The 17,585-nt window shown below is 37.1% G+C and overlaps 1 protein-coding gene across 4 annotated transcripts; it reads left to right on the top strand.

Moving 5' to 3' along the window:
* The first annotated feature begins 134 nt into the window (after nucleotides 1–134).
* Nucleotides 135–16,675, top strand: mtmr1b (myotubularin related protein 1b). 4 transcript variants are annotated; one of them, XM_055179865.2, is made up of 16 exons: nucleotides 135–360; nucleotides 881–978; nucleotides 3,768–3,833; nucleotides 5,905–5,980; nucleotides 6,254–6,348; nucleotides 7,885–7,992; nucleotides 8,071–8,172; nucleotides 8,270–8,353; nucleotides 8,658–8,807; nucleotides 9,585–9,773; nucleotides 13,199–13,384; nucleotides 13,457–13,663; nucleotides 14,090–14,182; nucleotides 14,380–14,493; nucleotides 16,013–16,189; nucleotides 16,288–16,675. In XM_055179865.2, the coding sequence occupies exons 2-16, from the start codon at nucleotides 922–924 to the stop codon at nucleotides 16,423–16,425; spliced, it is 1,842 nt and encodes a 613-aa protein (XP_055035840.2). In that variant the 5' UTR covers nucleotides 135–360; nucleotides 881–921; the 3' UTR covers nucleotides 16,426–16,675. The 4 variants fall into 4 exon arrangements, with proteins under 4 accessions (XP_055035840.2, XP_055035838.2, XP_055035841.2 ...); XM_055179863.2 differs by having other exon boundaries at nucleotides 873–978; XM_055179866.2 differs by lacking the exon at nucleotides 3,768–3,833.
* The last annotated feature ends 910 nt before the right edge of the window (nucleotides 16,676–17,585 follow it).

Below are 17,585 nucleotides of genomic sequence, written 5' to 3'. Positions count from 1 at the left end.
ATAAGAGAGGGGAGTGACTTCTGTATTTTAATATTCATGATTACTATTCATGTTCATCTATGCTATTGGAAGATTATCACGCAACGTCAGCGTTCCCTAATTAATATACATTAGCTGTCCGTTGTCATTGGAAGAATGAGACCTCAGATCTAATTGGTATGTATGAGCAAAGCCTTCATTGTAGGATTCGTGATTTCGCTTGTGGGAGAGTCGTAAAGTTTGGGGGAGATCTGTAAGAAGAAGCATCGATGGATATGCGACACAGTCGCCGCATAGCGCGATATCGATCTTCTGTCAGTCACTGTGGAGGATGGACACGCGATCGAGCTCCGTGCAGTTAAGCGCTGAAACTCCAGACAGGTCAGTGCAGATAACAGCACATATTGTACACTGATAAAGAGGCGTCAAAATACGACAGCGTAAACATACTTTGTACTGTTAACGATTCATCTTGAATGTACAGCACTGTTATAACTGTACACTAACAGGCACGCGCCAAACCGCTACAACATCACAGCTAGTATTACAGCACATAATACGAATAAAGACGCGTCAAAGTAAAAAAACGGTCAGTATAACAACATATAAGTTAATTACAGAAAGACACGCGTCAAACTACAACATCGTATAACACCATTTATATCGTCTTGTAAGACGCGTCAAACTATAACGGCGCATATACAGTATATTGATAGACACGCGCCAAACTAACACATTTTCACGCAACAAAACACCCTCAGTATAAAAATATGCGTACAACGAGTAAAACAGCATATATGCATTGAAACAATTCTCCCTTTTCAGAACTAAATGTACTTTTGATGTACACCGGATGTTTACACTCACTAACTCTTATTGCACGTGTGTTAAAGTCCCACAGGAGCTCATGTTGAATGGTGCAAACAGTTGATTGCAGCCACAATGTCAAGTCAGATCTCAGGAGCCATCAGCTCAGATATGATCTCCAGAGAGTACAAGGTATTCACATTTACTGTATTTGATTTCACACTTATTTAGGTGTTTAATAAAACTGATGCACCCTGGTGTACCCAGTTATTCACTTTTATTTACTAAGTTAGGTAGAATATACTGTAGCAATGGTACAGAAACTTCATATAGAGGTAAACAATATGACAAAATTAAACGGGTAAATGCTCACTAATTCAAAACAGGTTTGTGGTTTTATTTTCATGCTTTGCCAGAGATCTCCACCCAAAGCTTATAATACAGGCCAACTCTCTTCAAGAGTAAACGCACAACTGCTGTTTTTATCATGAAATCACTGCGTATGAATTAATGTCATTTTATCTTTATTATCTGTCTTTATATTCCCATTAATATACACATCCAAAAACTGTTTGGATGATTTAAAGGCCAAGCATTAAAATAAAGGCTGCCAGTGGCAGCCACCAGTGGTTGAGTGGCAGGTCACGTGACCTACCAGTGGTTGAGTGGCAGGTCACGTGACCCGCCAGTGGTTGAGTGGCAGGTCACGTGACCCGCCAGTGGTTGAGTGGCAGGTCACGTGACCCGCCAGTGGCTGCTCCTGCCAGCCAGCTGAAGATTGAACCCCTACAGAAAATAAAGCAAAAAATAATTGAGATTTCTTATAAAATGAGATCAACTCCTCTGTTATTCATGCAGAACTTCTGACTGGTTCGGGCACTTTCTGTTTCTGTTTATTAAAGGGGTCATATTATGAGATGTCATGAGATGTTTATTAATTATTTGAGATTAAAGACTTAATTGTACTATGAACACACATAGGACCGTAGTACTCAGAACTGATGATTTACTCAGTCTCCTCTGTAAAGACCATTTATTGAGTGCATAATATCTCGCTCCAAAAAATCAAACGTGGGTCACAATACAATAGAAAAAGTTCTTGAAACCATGAATGATAAAATTAATGATGCACTGAAACTCAGTCAGGCTCACTGACATTATGGGCGCACTCGCACTATCCAAACCAAACCGTGATCGCTACTGTTTTGTTTTTCCGTGCTGAAAACGTTCAGTCAAACGCTCAGCTCATCAATGTCACTTCTCACTTTGCCGTCCAATCATACTGGAGGAGGCGCGGGACAAATACCACAACCAACCGGTGCATTATTCAACAACAAATAAACAAAACAAAAGTACCATAGCAACCAAAGCACTCAACCAAAGTCAGTGTGAGTTTGGTGTGCACGCTCCCTTAAGCCCGATTTCTTAGTCGTGCGTAAGCTCCGTAGGTTATCCGTAGCCTGATGTGCACCTCGCAAAATTTTTAACAGCGCGTCAGGTCTACACGGGCTGCAAGCGCTGTGATTGGTCCACCAGAACCTCTCCCATCAGGTAAAAAAACTGTGTCATAGACGGGCTGTAACGATTAATCGTGCAAATGCGTGTTTTCTCAATGAATGAATTTGAAGGAATTACGGTGAAATCCCGGCACATCCGAACGCCAGGGGGCGCTCTCATGCAGAAACTCGCTTTGTGCCACAGAAGAAGTAGCGTTACAAACGCTATTCCAGGAAATGTCTACAGGATTACATTTATATCGCTGTTCTTCAAATTGTTTCAGGTATTTTCATGAAAATAAAGAATATTTTGAATGATTGTGCTTGACGAGTGTTGCTTTTTTAAATGCACGTTGTAAACGACTCAGACTCATAATGATTTTAGATTGATAAGGACTTCCTACTGACCAAATGCTGTAGTACACGCACAAGCTGTGCGTGAAACACATAATCGCAGCCTTGCGATTCAGATTCGGTTTCAGACAGGCATTTTTAATGGGACACACGATTAATCGTTACAGCCCTACGTCATGGGTATTTCCGTTTGCGACGGTGAAAACAAAGATGGGCCAAGTTGAGGAGTGATTTAATTCAAACTGCAACACAAGTCGTTGTGTATTTACTTCCATCATGGTCTTCTCAAATAATACACAACAAGTTGCTGTTTCTTCTTCGTTTGTGGGTTAACTTGCACAGACGCAGACGACGACGCAAAAGTATAAATGAAAACCGACGCGGAACCTATGACGTAGGACCTACGCACAACTATAACAAGCTCTTTTGTTTGTAATGAGAATTAAAGCTAAAAGTTTTTGATAACTGCATGTGTGCCGAGCTATGAGGTTTTAAGACCCTTGGGAATCCTTGGGATGAGTGACGTAAAAGTAAACTTGCGATTTAATTAAATATTTCGTATTAAACAACAGAGAACCAAAACAATACAACAAGAGCAGTCTTTAGATGCAATTTTAACAGATTAGTTAGTACTCCACCCCCTATGTGACTTCATCTACTATATGGTTGAAACGACGGATGTGCGACAAAGTTACTATGCAATCAATATAGGCACGGGTGGTTTGGGTCGCTGTGTTTATGTAAAACTGATCGCGTAAATTAATGCAGCTGTTGGATAACAGGGTGGGTGCTGCTTCCACTTGGAGTGTGCGTGTAGCTGTGACGTTATTGCTTGAGCAATTGGCAACAAAAGGACTGGCTAGGAATCAGAATGTTGTGAAACTGACCTGCTGGTTACCGGTCAAGACCTTCATGCTTTATATCGGCCAATTCTCGTCTCTGGCCCGTCCATCGGTACATCTCTAATAAAAATGTACATGACCCCTTTATTAGACACTATCACTTTATTACTCCTGCATGAAAGATTTGACTGCTGGTATAGTTACGTAACCTGTAATGTTTCTGCTCTGTTTTCCTTCTCATCCTTGATTTCTCTCTGTCTCTATGGTGTTGTGGTGTTTTCTGGTACAGGACTGTGATGTGGAAGTTAAAGGATTTCTCTCGGAAACTGACCCTCAGCAGACTGCCTCCCCTTCGGCAAGTCTCTTCTGTGTCTGTGTATAGTGTATAGTGTGTATCTCTTGACATGGTTATTGTATTTTCCGGACTATAAGTCGCTCCGGAGTATATGTCGCATCAGTCAAAAATGCCTTTTGAAGAGGAATAAACATATATAAGTCGCACTGGACTATACATCACGTTTATTTAGAAAATGATTTCACAAAATCCAAGTCGAAGAACAGACATTTAATCTGGAAAGGCAAGTTATTCAACTAAACAATAGCACACAGAACAGCAAGCTGAATAGGTGTCCGTACATGTTAAAGTATCATAAAAAGTTATTTACACGATACACAATAGCATACAGGACATACCTGGGAGTTTGAATAGGCTAAATTAACACGACAAGCCAAATCAAGTTCAAAAAGGTCCCAAAGTCATTCCACATCACTGAATCCATTGAATTATATAAATACAGGAGCAGCATAGAGGGGACTCTCACGGATGTAGACAGTAATGGTTTCTCTTGTTTCATATGAAATGATTTTGACATATAAGTCGCACCTGACTAGAAGTTCCAGTACCCGCTAAACTATGAAAAAAGTGTGACTTATAGTCCGGAAAATACTGTAGCTTAAAATGCACGCTCACGTGTATCCAATAGATTATGTACATGAATAAAAACCAACACTGATGCACAAAAACATCAAGAATACATAAAAAAATGTACAACTTAAAAATGTGATATTTATCCCCAGCTCTTAATTTTTAAAAGTATGATTTAAAGTGCCATATTGCGAAAGTCTTGCATTTCAGCATACCAGAAAAATGCAGTGGTCACTTTTTTTTAAATGAAGATTAAAGATAAGGTTTTTGGACAGATACACAAAAACATGTGAAATATAAAAGCAACAGGTGGAATATTCTGGGTAAATTCAACTTAAAAATGTGGTATTCATAACTACCTCTTCGTTTATAAAAAAATTGAAATGTACTTGCAAAAGAAGCCTTGCAGTCCAGCACGACAGAGGAATGCAGAGGTCACATTTTTCCTAAACCACTTACATGCATTCCTGTGAACTATTATGTTGTTTGAATCGTAAAATTGTCTAACATTTTAAGTACCATGTAGAGGAGTCATATTTTACAGACATAAAGTAATCATTGTGCATGGGATTTGCTCTTTGTGACTAGAGTTACATCCATTTTAATTGCTGATCAAGACACGAGTTCAGACTTTTGAATGATTTTGATAAAAGGTAAATACTTGCAGCACTTTTATATAGGCTTTCATTGTAAGTGCATTAGTTTTCTTTTATACATTTACATTAAAGTTTATATCCATGTTACTGATAAATCTTCTGGAATATCTTTTACTCTTCAGTACTGAGACTGTACACATGTTTCTGACTTGTATGTCCCTATGAAATGTCACCACCCCGTGTCATCTTTCCAAGGCTTTATTAGCATAATTCTGAACAGATCTCCAAAGATCTTTTGTCTGGGTGAAGGTCAAGCCGCTGGATGTCAACAGTGCTGCCGTTGTCCCGCAGCCGTGCTTAAACAGAATGACTGAATTCTTTTATTCCCCAGTGTCTATGATGTTGCCAAACAGCTCAGTCACTGTGGGTGGAGCCACAGATCCACAAACCCCACCCATTCCCATCTGATTTTCCTTCCTGCACGTTGTGGGCCTTTATGCAACCATGCACTTAGAAATGATCAGACTGAAAGAGACAAATCATTTTGATTTTGAGTTCCAGTAAAATCCATCAAGGTTGTTTAATAATCACTGATGAAAAGTTGGCTGTGACACTGAAGTTTAAGGTTACAATTAGCTTGTTTTTCACAATCAGATAGGGTAATATTTTGGCTTCTAAAAATGTAAATATTGTACTAACTTAATCTTTGGGTCATGTTAACATTTTTATTGTAAACATCTGTATACTTTTCACAATTGCGGCTTGCACAGAATATGGATTTTTACCAGCGTAATGCATAATGACTTCATATAATCATGTAGTTTTCATATAATGTTAAATGGCATATATATATGGGCAAAATAAAGAAATAATATTAAATTAAATGTTTGTTTGTCTTTTGACAGGCACTGAGACAAGGAAATAAGCAGGCTCAGATGGAGGAAGCTCCATGTGTACCTGGAGAATCTATCAAAGCTATTGGTAAGATACTCGGCACATTTAAAGTTTAACATCTTTCCACTGCTGTACCAAACAAACCCATGATCAGGCCTACCAGAACAATCACAGCTTTTTGTCATAAGATCAAATGTGTTACTTTTTTATTTCATTAACTGATTTTCATTTATGGAATAGTAAGTTTAGTCTTGGTAATGCTAAAAGTATAAGGATATTTTAGTTAGTAGTCTTTAGTGGTGGCTTCTGTTGTGTATCTCAGCCGTAGACAACTTTGTATGTTTTCTGGTGTTTCAACAGCCAAAGACGTGATGTATATCTGTCCTTTTTCTGGTGTTGTGAGGGGAACCTTAACCATCACTGACTTCAAGCTCTTCTTCAAGAGTTTGGCTCGGGTAACGCATTCCTCTGTTTAATAAGCCCTTCAGTGTGATACAAGACCCTCTGCTTCGTGTCAGGTCCTGATCACACTGTCTGGGATTATTTCTGCGATAACATCCGGCTGCATGTGCATTATCACTTATGTAGGGTTCACACCAGACCTGGTATAGGCGGTGTCATGAGCAATTCGGTCTCCCCTAGGACCCCGCGTGATTCCATTGGCTGAAAAAACTCCTCTTGGGTAGTTTTCTTAGCGCCTTATTACAATTCCTACAAAATCGCGTTATGATTTATGTAGTTAGAACTTTGTTAAAATTACAATTAATGTCTTTTAAATGATATGTTTCATATAGTAGTATATAAATGAGGCTATAGGTGGGAGATCTACACATTGCATATGTCATTTTATTATTTAGATTATTATAGTGTACCATTTCCACTTTTGAATGTCTACTTATACAATGACTTACTCATTAATTACTTATACAAAACATGATTACTACATAGTTGAATCACACATTTAAATTATAATTATAAGCAATGATTACTACACTTTTACTATTAAAAAATATATTCCGTAAGGTATGTTAATAATTTACAAAAAATAAAAGTATTGTTTTTGTAAAGCAGATTATGACACAAAGTACTGACGTGTCTGCAACATGAATATTAGTTTATTATATTATTTTTTAGTTAACTTTTATTTTTTTAAAATGTTATGCTTCTATTTTGTACAACAAAATTAGCTTGCTAGCCACGTATGCAGACGAGATATTGCAATGACACATTTTTGAGCAGGCATTAGTGCTAGATACCAATCGGGGTCCTAGGGGAGACCGAACCGCTCGGGGGGACCGGATTGCTCACGACAGCGGCAAGCGCAAGTGATTTACATGTTAAGTCAATGCAAAGACGCGATTAGGCATCCTGCGGCGGGATTGGTGCAGAAGGCGCGGATGGGGCGCTCCATGCGAATTGAGCGTTGCTGCGGGAAACGCGCAAGTTAAAAAATTTAAACCACGCCGCGTTAATCAATTAGGACCTTGCTGTAGTAGTGACGTGATTACAGAAAGCGAGCGGTGTCTTAGCGGAGTCGCAGAAGCCCCTCCCATGACAAGAATTTCCGCGTGAATGTCTCCAATGACTAGAGTTTCACGCGCATATGAAGCGAGTAGATTTAAATGTTCAAGCGTCCAACTACGCGCAAATAGCAAGTCTTTGCCGCCTCTACCGCGGCTGGTGTGAACGCAGCATTACTTATCTCTCTGTTGACTTATGTGTATGTGCGCAGGACTGTAGTGTTTCTTTACAAGGTAACATCGCCATCTACTGGCGTGACACACGTAATACAGCGGATTTAGTTGTGTCCGCAAATCCGTGTAAATGTAAAAGTTTTTAACAGAAGTTAAAACAGCCACATTTTTCATAAATGCAAAGGGAAATCTTTTCCGCTTTTCTTTACATCATTGTTGTGTAAACATAGCCTTTGATTAAATTAAATGTTTTGTATGCATGTTTTGGTTGTTATTAACGCTGTGTTTGGTATAAAGGATCCTCCCTTTGTGTTGGATGTAAATCTTGGAGCCGTAAGCAGGCTTGAATCCATCGCTGTTCAGAGTCATGGAGAAAACAATCAGGGACTGGAGATCGTCTGCAAGGTAAAAGACTCTTTTCTGTCTTTCATATTACACTTCTTTTAATGCACATGTTTGACTTATTTACTTGCTTTTTTATAGGACTTGAGGAACCCCCGATTTGCTTACAGAAAAGAAGGACAGAGTAATTTGGAGGTGTTTGAAATACTGTCAAAGTATGCATTTCCTTTGTCCCACTACCTGGTAAGAGGAATCACACTGACATGCTATATTTCACAGCACAGTACATATTATGTCAAATATTTTGGCTTGTTCAAATATGAATTCTCTTTGCTCTTAGCCTCTCTTTGCCTTTAAATATCGAGAGAAGTTTCCAGAAGACGGCTGGAAGATCTATGACCCAGTCTCTGAGTACAAGAGACAGGTAAAATCTATCACATTTCCTCTCACAGACAATAGATAACCATTTAGGTTTATATAAGAGCTGTCGATTTGATGACCTTTTTTGGTATAAACCAGTAAGACCCCTAATACATGAGTATATAAATTCTACGCAATTTATAGTATCAGTTTGTATACTGTAAACTCATTTATTTTGTTTAGCACAGAATTAAAACATGTTTTTCTAAATAAAATTCTGATAAACAGCAAGATAATGTGCATAAACAGACAGAATATAAGGAATGCACATTTTGTAATTCAAATAATTTCTTTGAATTATTTGGCAGGGTCTGCCGAATGAGAGCTGGATTATCAGTAAAGTCAACAGCAATTATGAAGTGTGTGAGACGTACCCAGCACTTCTGGTCGTACCTTCAAACGTCACAGAGGACGAGCTGAAGAGAGTGGCAGCCTTTAGAGCCAAACGCCGTTTCCCTGTGAGCCTCCTCAATTTGTCCTATTTTGTACATTTATGTAACCAATCTGTTGTTTATGTAAGGAATAATTGATGACGGGCCATTGAATTATCGAAAATAATGCACAACTAAAGTGGTAATGACGTAAAGCAGTGTGCATTTACTTTTTTAAATTCAAAGGACCGGAGTCAATTATTCTGCTTATACGGTCACCACAAACATCACTCTGATGGTTATTTTTAGACATTTGCAGGGCTCCAGACTAACTTTTTTCACTAGGAGCACAGTGGCCCCCAACTGAAAATTTTAGGGGCACAACCAGAAAATTTAGGGGCACACACTGTAAATCAACATGCTATTCAAATATTCACATTTCTACTTATTTCCACTTTATTACGAATAAATACTTTAATGATAGATGCAGAAAGTACTGTTTTCAAATTCAGTGTCACATCACAAAAAAGGTCAAATTTACTGGTCGCACATGTGCAACTGGATGTAAAATTCAGTGGCACACTCTCAAATTTTGGTGGCAGTCTGGAGCCCTGATTTGTCTGGTTAGGTGTGCATTGTACAGAAAAATAACCAACATCTGCGAAACATCAACCAATCAGAATAAAGCATTCAATAGCACATGGTATAAATATATATAGTTATTCATCTTGGCATGAGGATACATAATGCTCTGCATTTTCACATTACTTCATGTTTCTTTGCTGTTTTTACATGCTATAACAGTGAGTGTTTATGGCCAGCCCCTGCATTACAATATGATAATTATTCTGATTATTGTGTCAGGTGCTGTCCTGGATTCATCCCGAGAGTCAGGCTGCTATAGTTCGCTGTGGTCAGCCACAGGTGGGACCCTCAGACCGTCGCTGCAGAGAGGATGAGCGCTACCTGCAGACAATACTTGACGCCAACGCTCAATCTCACAAGCTGTGTATATATGATGCTCGACAGAGCACTGTGGCTGACACCAACAAAGTAAGAAATGGCATTTTAATAAACATAAAATGTGACCTTTGACCACAAAACCATAAGTCATTTATTTTTTTATAAATAAATAAGCTTACCATTGGTGTGTTTTGTTAGGATATTTGGTTTTGCCATATTTGTTCAAGATACAACTCTTGAAAAAAATCTTGAATCTGAAGGTAAAAAAATCTCATTTTTAAAATGTCCTAATGAAATCCTAAGCAACACATAATATTAATGATAAAAACGTTTTATATATATTTCCTGTATGAAATGTACAAAACATTGTTTACTTAAAGGATTGGTCCGTTTTCTTAAAAGAAAAATCCAGATAATTTACTCACCACCATGTCATCCAAAATGTTGATGTCTTTCTTTGTTCAGTCGAGAAGAAATTATGTTTTTTGAGGAAAACATTGCAAGATTTTTCTAATTTTAATGGACTTTAATAGACACCAACATTTAATACTTAACTCAGCACTTAACAGTTTTTTTCAACGGAGTTTCAAAAGACTATAAACAATCCCAAACAAGGCATAAGGGTCTTATCTAGCGAAACGATTGTCATTTTTGACAAGGAAAATAAAAAATATGTACTTTTCGCTACTGTATGTACAACCACTACTTTTCGTCTAGGTCCGGTCCAGCGCGACGTAACGTAAATGCGTAGTGACGTAGGGAGGTCACGTGTTACATATATAAAACGCACATTTGCGGAGCATTGTAAACAATAAACTGCCACAAAGACATTCATTAGTATCAGTTGACATACAACAACGTAGGACCGGTCCTCTTTCTCAACACATGTAAACACTGGGGCGGAGTTTCGCGTTCATCCTCTGTGACCTCTTGACGTGATGACGTATTGCGTCGGGTCACGCTACCGCATCACGACCGGATCTAGACGAGAAGTTGTGCTTTAAAAGTGTATATTTGTAATTTTTATTGTCAAAAATGACAATCGTTTTGCTAGATAAGACTCTTATGCCTCGTTTGGGATTGTTTATAGTCCTTTGAAACTCCGTTGAAAAAAACTGTTAAGTGTTGAATTAAGTGTTAAGTGTTGGGCTCTATTGAAGTCCATTAAAATTTTAAAAATCCTGCAATGTTTTCCTCAAAAAAACATAATTTCTTCTCGCCTGAACAAAGAAAGACATACTTTTGGATGACATGGTGGTGAGTAAATTATCTGGATTTTTCTTTTAAGAATATGGACTAATCCTTTAATATTCCAATGATTTAAGGCATTGAAAAATATAGATAATTGTGACTCATACAATGACAAAAGTTTTGTTGGATATTGCTACAAATATACCCGTATGGGGTTTTGTGATCCAGGGTCATATATACAGTACTGTGCAAAAGCCACCACCACCAGCTTTGTTGTTTTAGTAAAGTTTTAATGTCCATCCATATTTATTTATTTTTCACTCCTTTTTAAGATACAAACAGAAAATACAGGAAATGTATACACAAAATTAAAAACAAAACAATTTTCAGAACTTAATGTCTTCAGGCATCAGTGAGTATTTAGTGTGACCTCTCTTGGCACGAAACACATCTTGAGCTTTTTGAGAAGACTGAAGTCCTGAAGTCATTCGATTAGAATTAGAAATTAGGATTTAATTTTATTAAGGTTTAAGAGATCCAGTAGCTGCCTGCTATTGTATACTTGATACATCAGTTTACATTTTTATACTGTTTTTAATACTACATACACATTTCCTGTATTTTCTGGTAGTATTCTAATAAAGAGAAATAATTATATATGATCACTATTCAATTGCAAAAACAACAAATCTAATGGTAGCATGGTGGCCTAAGGCTTTTGCACAGTACTGTAGATGTTTTGTTATAATAAGATGCTGTAATATACAGTATCAATGTTAATGAATGACTCAAGCATTAAACTGAGGACGAGATGAGGCTTGTACATTTTTGGAGGTTGAGTTTAGGATGGAAATGACAGATGTGTAATAGATATTCCTGAAATGCTAGCATGTCAAATCATGTTTGATTTACTAATAACAACACAGCATTGTGTATGCTGGCCTACATGCAATTTGAAGAAGAGAAAACGAATATTTCGACTTGTTAAGATGGATTGACTGAGATGGTCTCACTAAATATTTGCTAGAAATCCATTTTAAGATATTTTTTTATATTTTATTTTTATTTGCTGCTGATCATCATAATAGTATAAGGTGGTCAAGCTGGATTTAGGAATATGATCAATCAGCTATAAAAACAATGTCCCAAAACTGCAACTACCAGGTTAAACTGAATCTTTTACTCTGCGTTCAAAACAGATATTCGTGCGTAGTTGGACGCTTAAACATATTGGGGCGGTTTCCCGGACAGGGATTAGACTAGTCCTAGACTCAAACACTTTTAAGAGCTCTCCAAACTGAAAACAACTTGCACTGACATATCTTAAAATACATCAGGGCCCTTTGTTTTACCTCAAAATGCACACAGGTAATGTTTTTAGTAAGGCATATTTGTTAAAACTAGTTATATTTCCTAATTAAACTAAGGCCTAGTCCTGGATTAAGCTAATCCTGGTCCGGGAAACCGCCCCATTGAGTTTATTCGCTTCATTCTTGTGTGAAATTCTAGTCATCTGAGACATTCACATGTAAATTTGCATCATAGGAGGGGCTTATAGGTCGAATTGTTTGACCTCCTCACTCACTTTTTTTAGCTCTTCGTCCCTCTTATGAGATGTCGATCTCAGAAATGTCACCAAGCCTATTTGAGTTTGAGACCCCTGCATTACAGCATTTATCACTTACTGACATTCAGGGTGCACCTTATGATATAATATTATTAAGATAAGCCTGATAGATTATTAAGATAAGTCTTGTTTATTGAACAGTGATATCACTTTTTTTTTGTATTAAGGCTAAACACAAATGAAAGTTGAACATTAATATATTTAAACCTTTTTCATTTTAAATATGATAAAGTTTTAGGAGGATGTTTCATAGACTTGGCAAATTAATTTTTTAAAGGTTTGTTTTTGGGACTGACATTTATTTTGGGCATTCTTGGCAGTTTTTTCTCAGGCTTTTTTCATGTGTATACCGTTATCATATTTCTACCGTATTGACAAAAATTAAGAAATATATCATGAATAAATTTTTGACCATATCGTCCAGCCCAATTTAGAGCTACTGTAGAAATATGGCAGTGCAAAATGGTGACTTTCATGTAAGGGGACCCGCGTTGCATATACATTTCATTGTACATAAACGGTTCTTTGTAAGGTAATAAAAACAATACAGTTCATTTTGTAAGGTCTGTATACACGACTGATAAATAAGTTGGGTATAATATATTGCATTATTGTCAAGAGATTCTTGCACAAGTTACATAATGCACTTTTAACCGATATAGTGCACATACAGTGTTGACTGCCTCCTCTTTTAAAGGCCAAAGATGGAGGATACGAGAATGAGAGCTTCTACATAAACGTGGAGCTAAACTTTCTGGAGATCCCCAACATTCACGTGATGCGAGAATCCCTGAGGAAACTTAAAGAAGTGGTGTACCCTGCAATCGACCAACAACACTGGTTCTCATCTGTGGACTCCACACATTGGCTGGAATACATCAGGGTGAGAATCCAGCCCCTTAAATTAAACAGTTCTTTTAATCTTTATACTTACTGAAACGGTTTTTTTGTGTAGCTCTTGCTGGCAGGCGCCGTACGTATCGCAGACCGAATCGAGTCTGGAAAGACGTCTGTGGTGGTCCACTGCAGTGACGGATGGGACCGCACGGCTCAGCTCACCTCTCTGGCCATGCTTATGCTAGATGGTCACTATCGATCGCTCAGGGGTTTCCAAGTGCTGCTGGAGAAAGAGTGGCTGAGCTTCGGACATCGATTTGCCTCGGTCAGTAAAGACTGATCCTAAAATTCACAGGGGTGGGGATGAAATTTTATGTGTGAAATTTTATTCACTGGGTCTAAAAAGTAGCTAATTTGCATTTAAAGGTACAGACACAAAAACAGAGCTTTTTGCCTCCCAAGTAGGGGCATTTTGGAAATTAAATAATCTGTGGGCTTTTTTGAACTAAAACTACATACCGTATTTTCCAGACTATAAGTCACACTTTTTTCATGGTTTGGCACGTCCTGCAACTTAAGTTCAGGTGCGACTTACACATCAAAATAATTTCATATGAACCAAGAGAAACCATTACTGTCTACAGCTGGGAGACTTATATTGCATATAGTAAAAAATTTGCATAATTGGTGCCCTTTAAAGTGTATTAAGTTTGCTCTTATGGTTTTTTACCTGTGTCTTTCTATCTTTCAGCGTGTTGGACATGGAGATGGGAATCATGCCAACTCTGAGCGTTCTCCTCTCTTTGTGCAGTTCATAGACTGTGTCTGGCAGATGACCCGACAGGTGAGTCGCCCTCTGCGTCATTTAAGGCACTTGTATGTTGACTGCCCCAAAGTTTCATAGCATTGCTGTATTTGCTTAAGCATCCCATCCAGACCGACATGGCGACATTGACTCAAGCAGTGGTGTATCTTAAACTGTCTTTAAATTAAGTGGCATGTGCCCGGCAGTCAAACTTTGTTCTTTTGTTCTCTCTTTAGTTTCCCTCTGCATTTGAATTCAACGAGTTGTTTCTCATCACTGTTCTCGATCACCTGTACAGCTGCCTGTTTGGGACGTTTCTCTTTAACAGCGAGCAAGAGCGAGTCTCAAAGGCAAGATCAACTGCAGTTATTTATGTGCTTTAGGGGGACAGTTTACCCAAAAATGAAAATTCAGTCATTACTCTTAAGTTGTTCCAAACCTGTATGGATTTCTGTTTTTTTGCTGAACACAAAGGAGGATATTTGTAATCAAGCAGGAAACAGGAGCACCATTGACTTCTATAGTAGTAAAGAAAAATACTATGGAAGTCAGTGGTGCTCTAAAATTATTATCTTACAAACATTGCTTAAAATATCTTCCTTTGTGTTCATCGGAATAAAGAGGTGAATGCAGGTTTGTATCAACTTAAAGGTACACCCCACTTTTTTTGAGGGTATGCTCATTTTCCAGCTCCCCTTGGAGTTGGGCATTTGATTTTTACCGTTTTGGAGTCCATTCGGCCGGTCTCCGGGTCTGGCGCTACCACGCAATGATGTTGCGCAGTGCCCGAAAATGGTCCCCTGCTATTGAAAAATGCTAAGGGGACTATTTTCGGGCAGTGCGTGGTATCATTGCGCCTCCTGCAGCCATGTTACATCAGCAAAGTCCTTGATTATTACGCCAGAATGAGAGTATAGTTTCTAACCATATCTGCCTAGAAAATCACAACTTTTAATTTTCTGTCGGTCTTAGTACACGATGTAACTTCAGAAGAGTCAAGTTTTAAATAGGAAAAATATAAAAACTCTTTGGTTATTTTTGAGCTTGATGCTAATGGTCTAACCAGATTCAATGGATTATGCTAAGCTATGCTAAAAGTGCTAGCGCCAGACCCGGAGATCAGCTGAATGGATTCCAAAACGGTAAGAATCAAATGTTTAAAACTACGGGAGCTGGAGGGTTAGCCTATTTTTGAAAGAGGTGGAGTGTCCCTTTAAGGGTGAGTAAATTATGACAGAATTTTCATTTTTGGGTGAACTATCCCTTTAATGGTACTTCATTGTTTTTTTAATTGTTTTTTATGTTATCATATGTTTCACTGTGATGTCAAACGTTATTTGTCTGAATGTCACTGCCAAAAACACTGTTTGTTACTAAAGCAATAAGCAATATTGCTCCAGTAGTCATGTCATATGACTCTATATTAGCATGGCTGTGATTAGGCCAGAGGCACGAGGCCGGAGGCAATAAGTGCACTATTAGGGTACAGACCCCTGTTATATTAAAACATAAAAGAAAATATTAAGATAAAAAAATAAAATGCCTACATATATCAGTGTCTATTACGCGTAGGTATACACATACACATCCATGCATCACATCATTTAATAATCAAAAAAAGAAAAGAAATTATATACCAATTTTCACTGTAGGTATTTTATTTTTCCTTAGTAGTTATGGAAACTTGAGTTTTAATGAATGATAACATACAGCTCCCACATTTCTATTTCAAACACGATGACACCAGTGGGCGGTAATTCAAATATTATAATAAATATACAGTATATTCAATGTCTCAGACGTGTGTTTACCATGACAAAATCAATGGAAAACAAGTAATATTGAATAACTTTGCTGTGTTTTTTGCAGGAGGTTTATAGTAAGACTGTGTCTCTGTGGTCATATGTTAACAGTCAGGTTGAAGACTTCACAAACCCTCTGTATGTAAACTATGAGCATCATGTTTTGTATCCAGTAGCCAGTTTAAGGCATCTGGAGCTTTGGGTGAGTTATTACGTACGCTGGAACCCTCACATGAGACCACAGGTGAGATTACAAGGATGCTTGACATTTAATAACTAACATTTTTGTATTTAATTTACATATATTTCCTAAATATGCCACTGTCTCTCTATCTATCTCAGGTTCCGGTTCATCAGAGTTTTAAAGAGTTATTGATTCTGAGATCAGAGCTTCAGAAGAGAGTGGAGAAGCTAAAACGAGCTTCATCACATTCTCTCTCCTCTTCCTCAGAGCATGAGCTCATGCAGACCACTGTCTGATTATACATCTCATTGATCCGGTAAACAATGGACGGCCAGCATTTCATTCCAGCTCTGTTGTCAGAGGAAAATAAAGACAGTGCTTAAATTTTTTTGATGAAATCTATTGCTTACGTACTGTTGCAAAACAATACATCTCAAAATAGCACTTTTGTATTTGTTATATTACACTATTTCTATGTACAAGCATGCAAAAGTAGTTGGATTTCATCAGATCTTATTTTCAGACAAAAGAAATAATGCACTGCAATTGATGGTTTGATTTGGTTTTCACAGTCTGTTAAAAAACAGAAAAAAATTTTTGGCCAAGTTTAACAATTGCTAGGATCGTTGTTTGTGTTGCCTAAACAAATCATTACTCAATACTAAATGGACAGATTTTTTTTACTATATATATATATGTTATAAAAATTATTGAAAGTTATTTATATTTAAAGGCTTTCTTTTAAACATTTTGTGTATAAGTATCACTACTTTTAAAATACAAGTTAAAAGTTTTTAAGTAGCATAATTATAACATTTATATTGAACAAATGTCTCATTAATTTTAAGCCCCTAATGCTGGGGCTTACAATTTGTATCAGTTTTGTATAAAAATGTATGTTGCACATTAAAAAATTTTTATTTCAACAATAACATATGCTGTCTTTGGTTACTTCACATCATTTTACCAATCTGCAAAGCATTATTTAAAGCAGTTAAAATACAACACATGAGCTGTGTATTTATAAATAATATTTATAGATTAATAGGTAATATAGAATAATTTTATTAATCTTCTAAAAATAAATCTGTTACATTTATTGAATATATTATTGAAAATACTCCTAACAGTTTTGAACATATTCCTACAGTCATGGCTTGTAAGCGATGTATTTATAAATAATATTTATAGATTAATAGGTAATATAGAATAATTTTATTCATCTTGTAAAAATAAATCTGTTACATTTATTGAATATATTATTGAATATACTCCTAACAGTTTCGAAAATATTCCTACAGTCATGGCTTGCAAGCAAGCATTAATTTCATAGTACTTTAGGAATTTTACTTTTTCACTTTTAGTGAACCACATTTATTGTTTAAATTTCATTTTACAGCATTCAGTTAGTAGTACTTCCTATCGTTATGCAGTGTCTAAGCTCACACGTGGTCCC

This window comes from Misgurnus anguillicaudatus, chromosome 9 (genome assembly GCF_027580225.2).
Source record: "Misgurnus anguillicaudatus chromosome 9, ASM2758022v2, whole genome shotgun sequence".
NCBI lineage: Eukaryota > Metazoa > Chordata > Actinopteri > Cypriniformes > Cobitidae > Misgurnus > Misgurnus anguillicaudatus.
Note: the sequence above shows the minus strand (reverse complement) of the source record. Positions and strands in the feature narration are given on the sequence as shown.

Bases quoted from the DNA above. Each gene is read 5' to 3' on its own strand.
- mtmr1b (XM_055179863.2), top strand. From the start codon at position 311: ATGGACACGCGATCGAGCTCCGTGCAGTTAAGCGCTGAAACTCCAGAC. The intron at 979-3,767 runs GTATTCACATTT...TTTCTGGTACAG, and splicing joins TGATCTCCAGAGAGTACAAG to GACTGTGATGTGGAAGTTAA. The intron at 3,834-5,904 runs GCAAGTCTCTTC...GTCTTTTGACAG, and splicing joins AGCAGACTGCCTCCCCTTCG to GCACTGAGACAAGGAAATAA.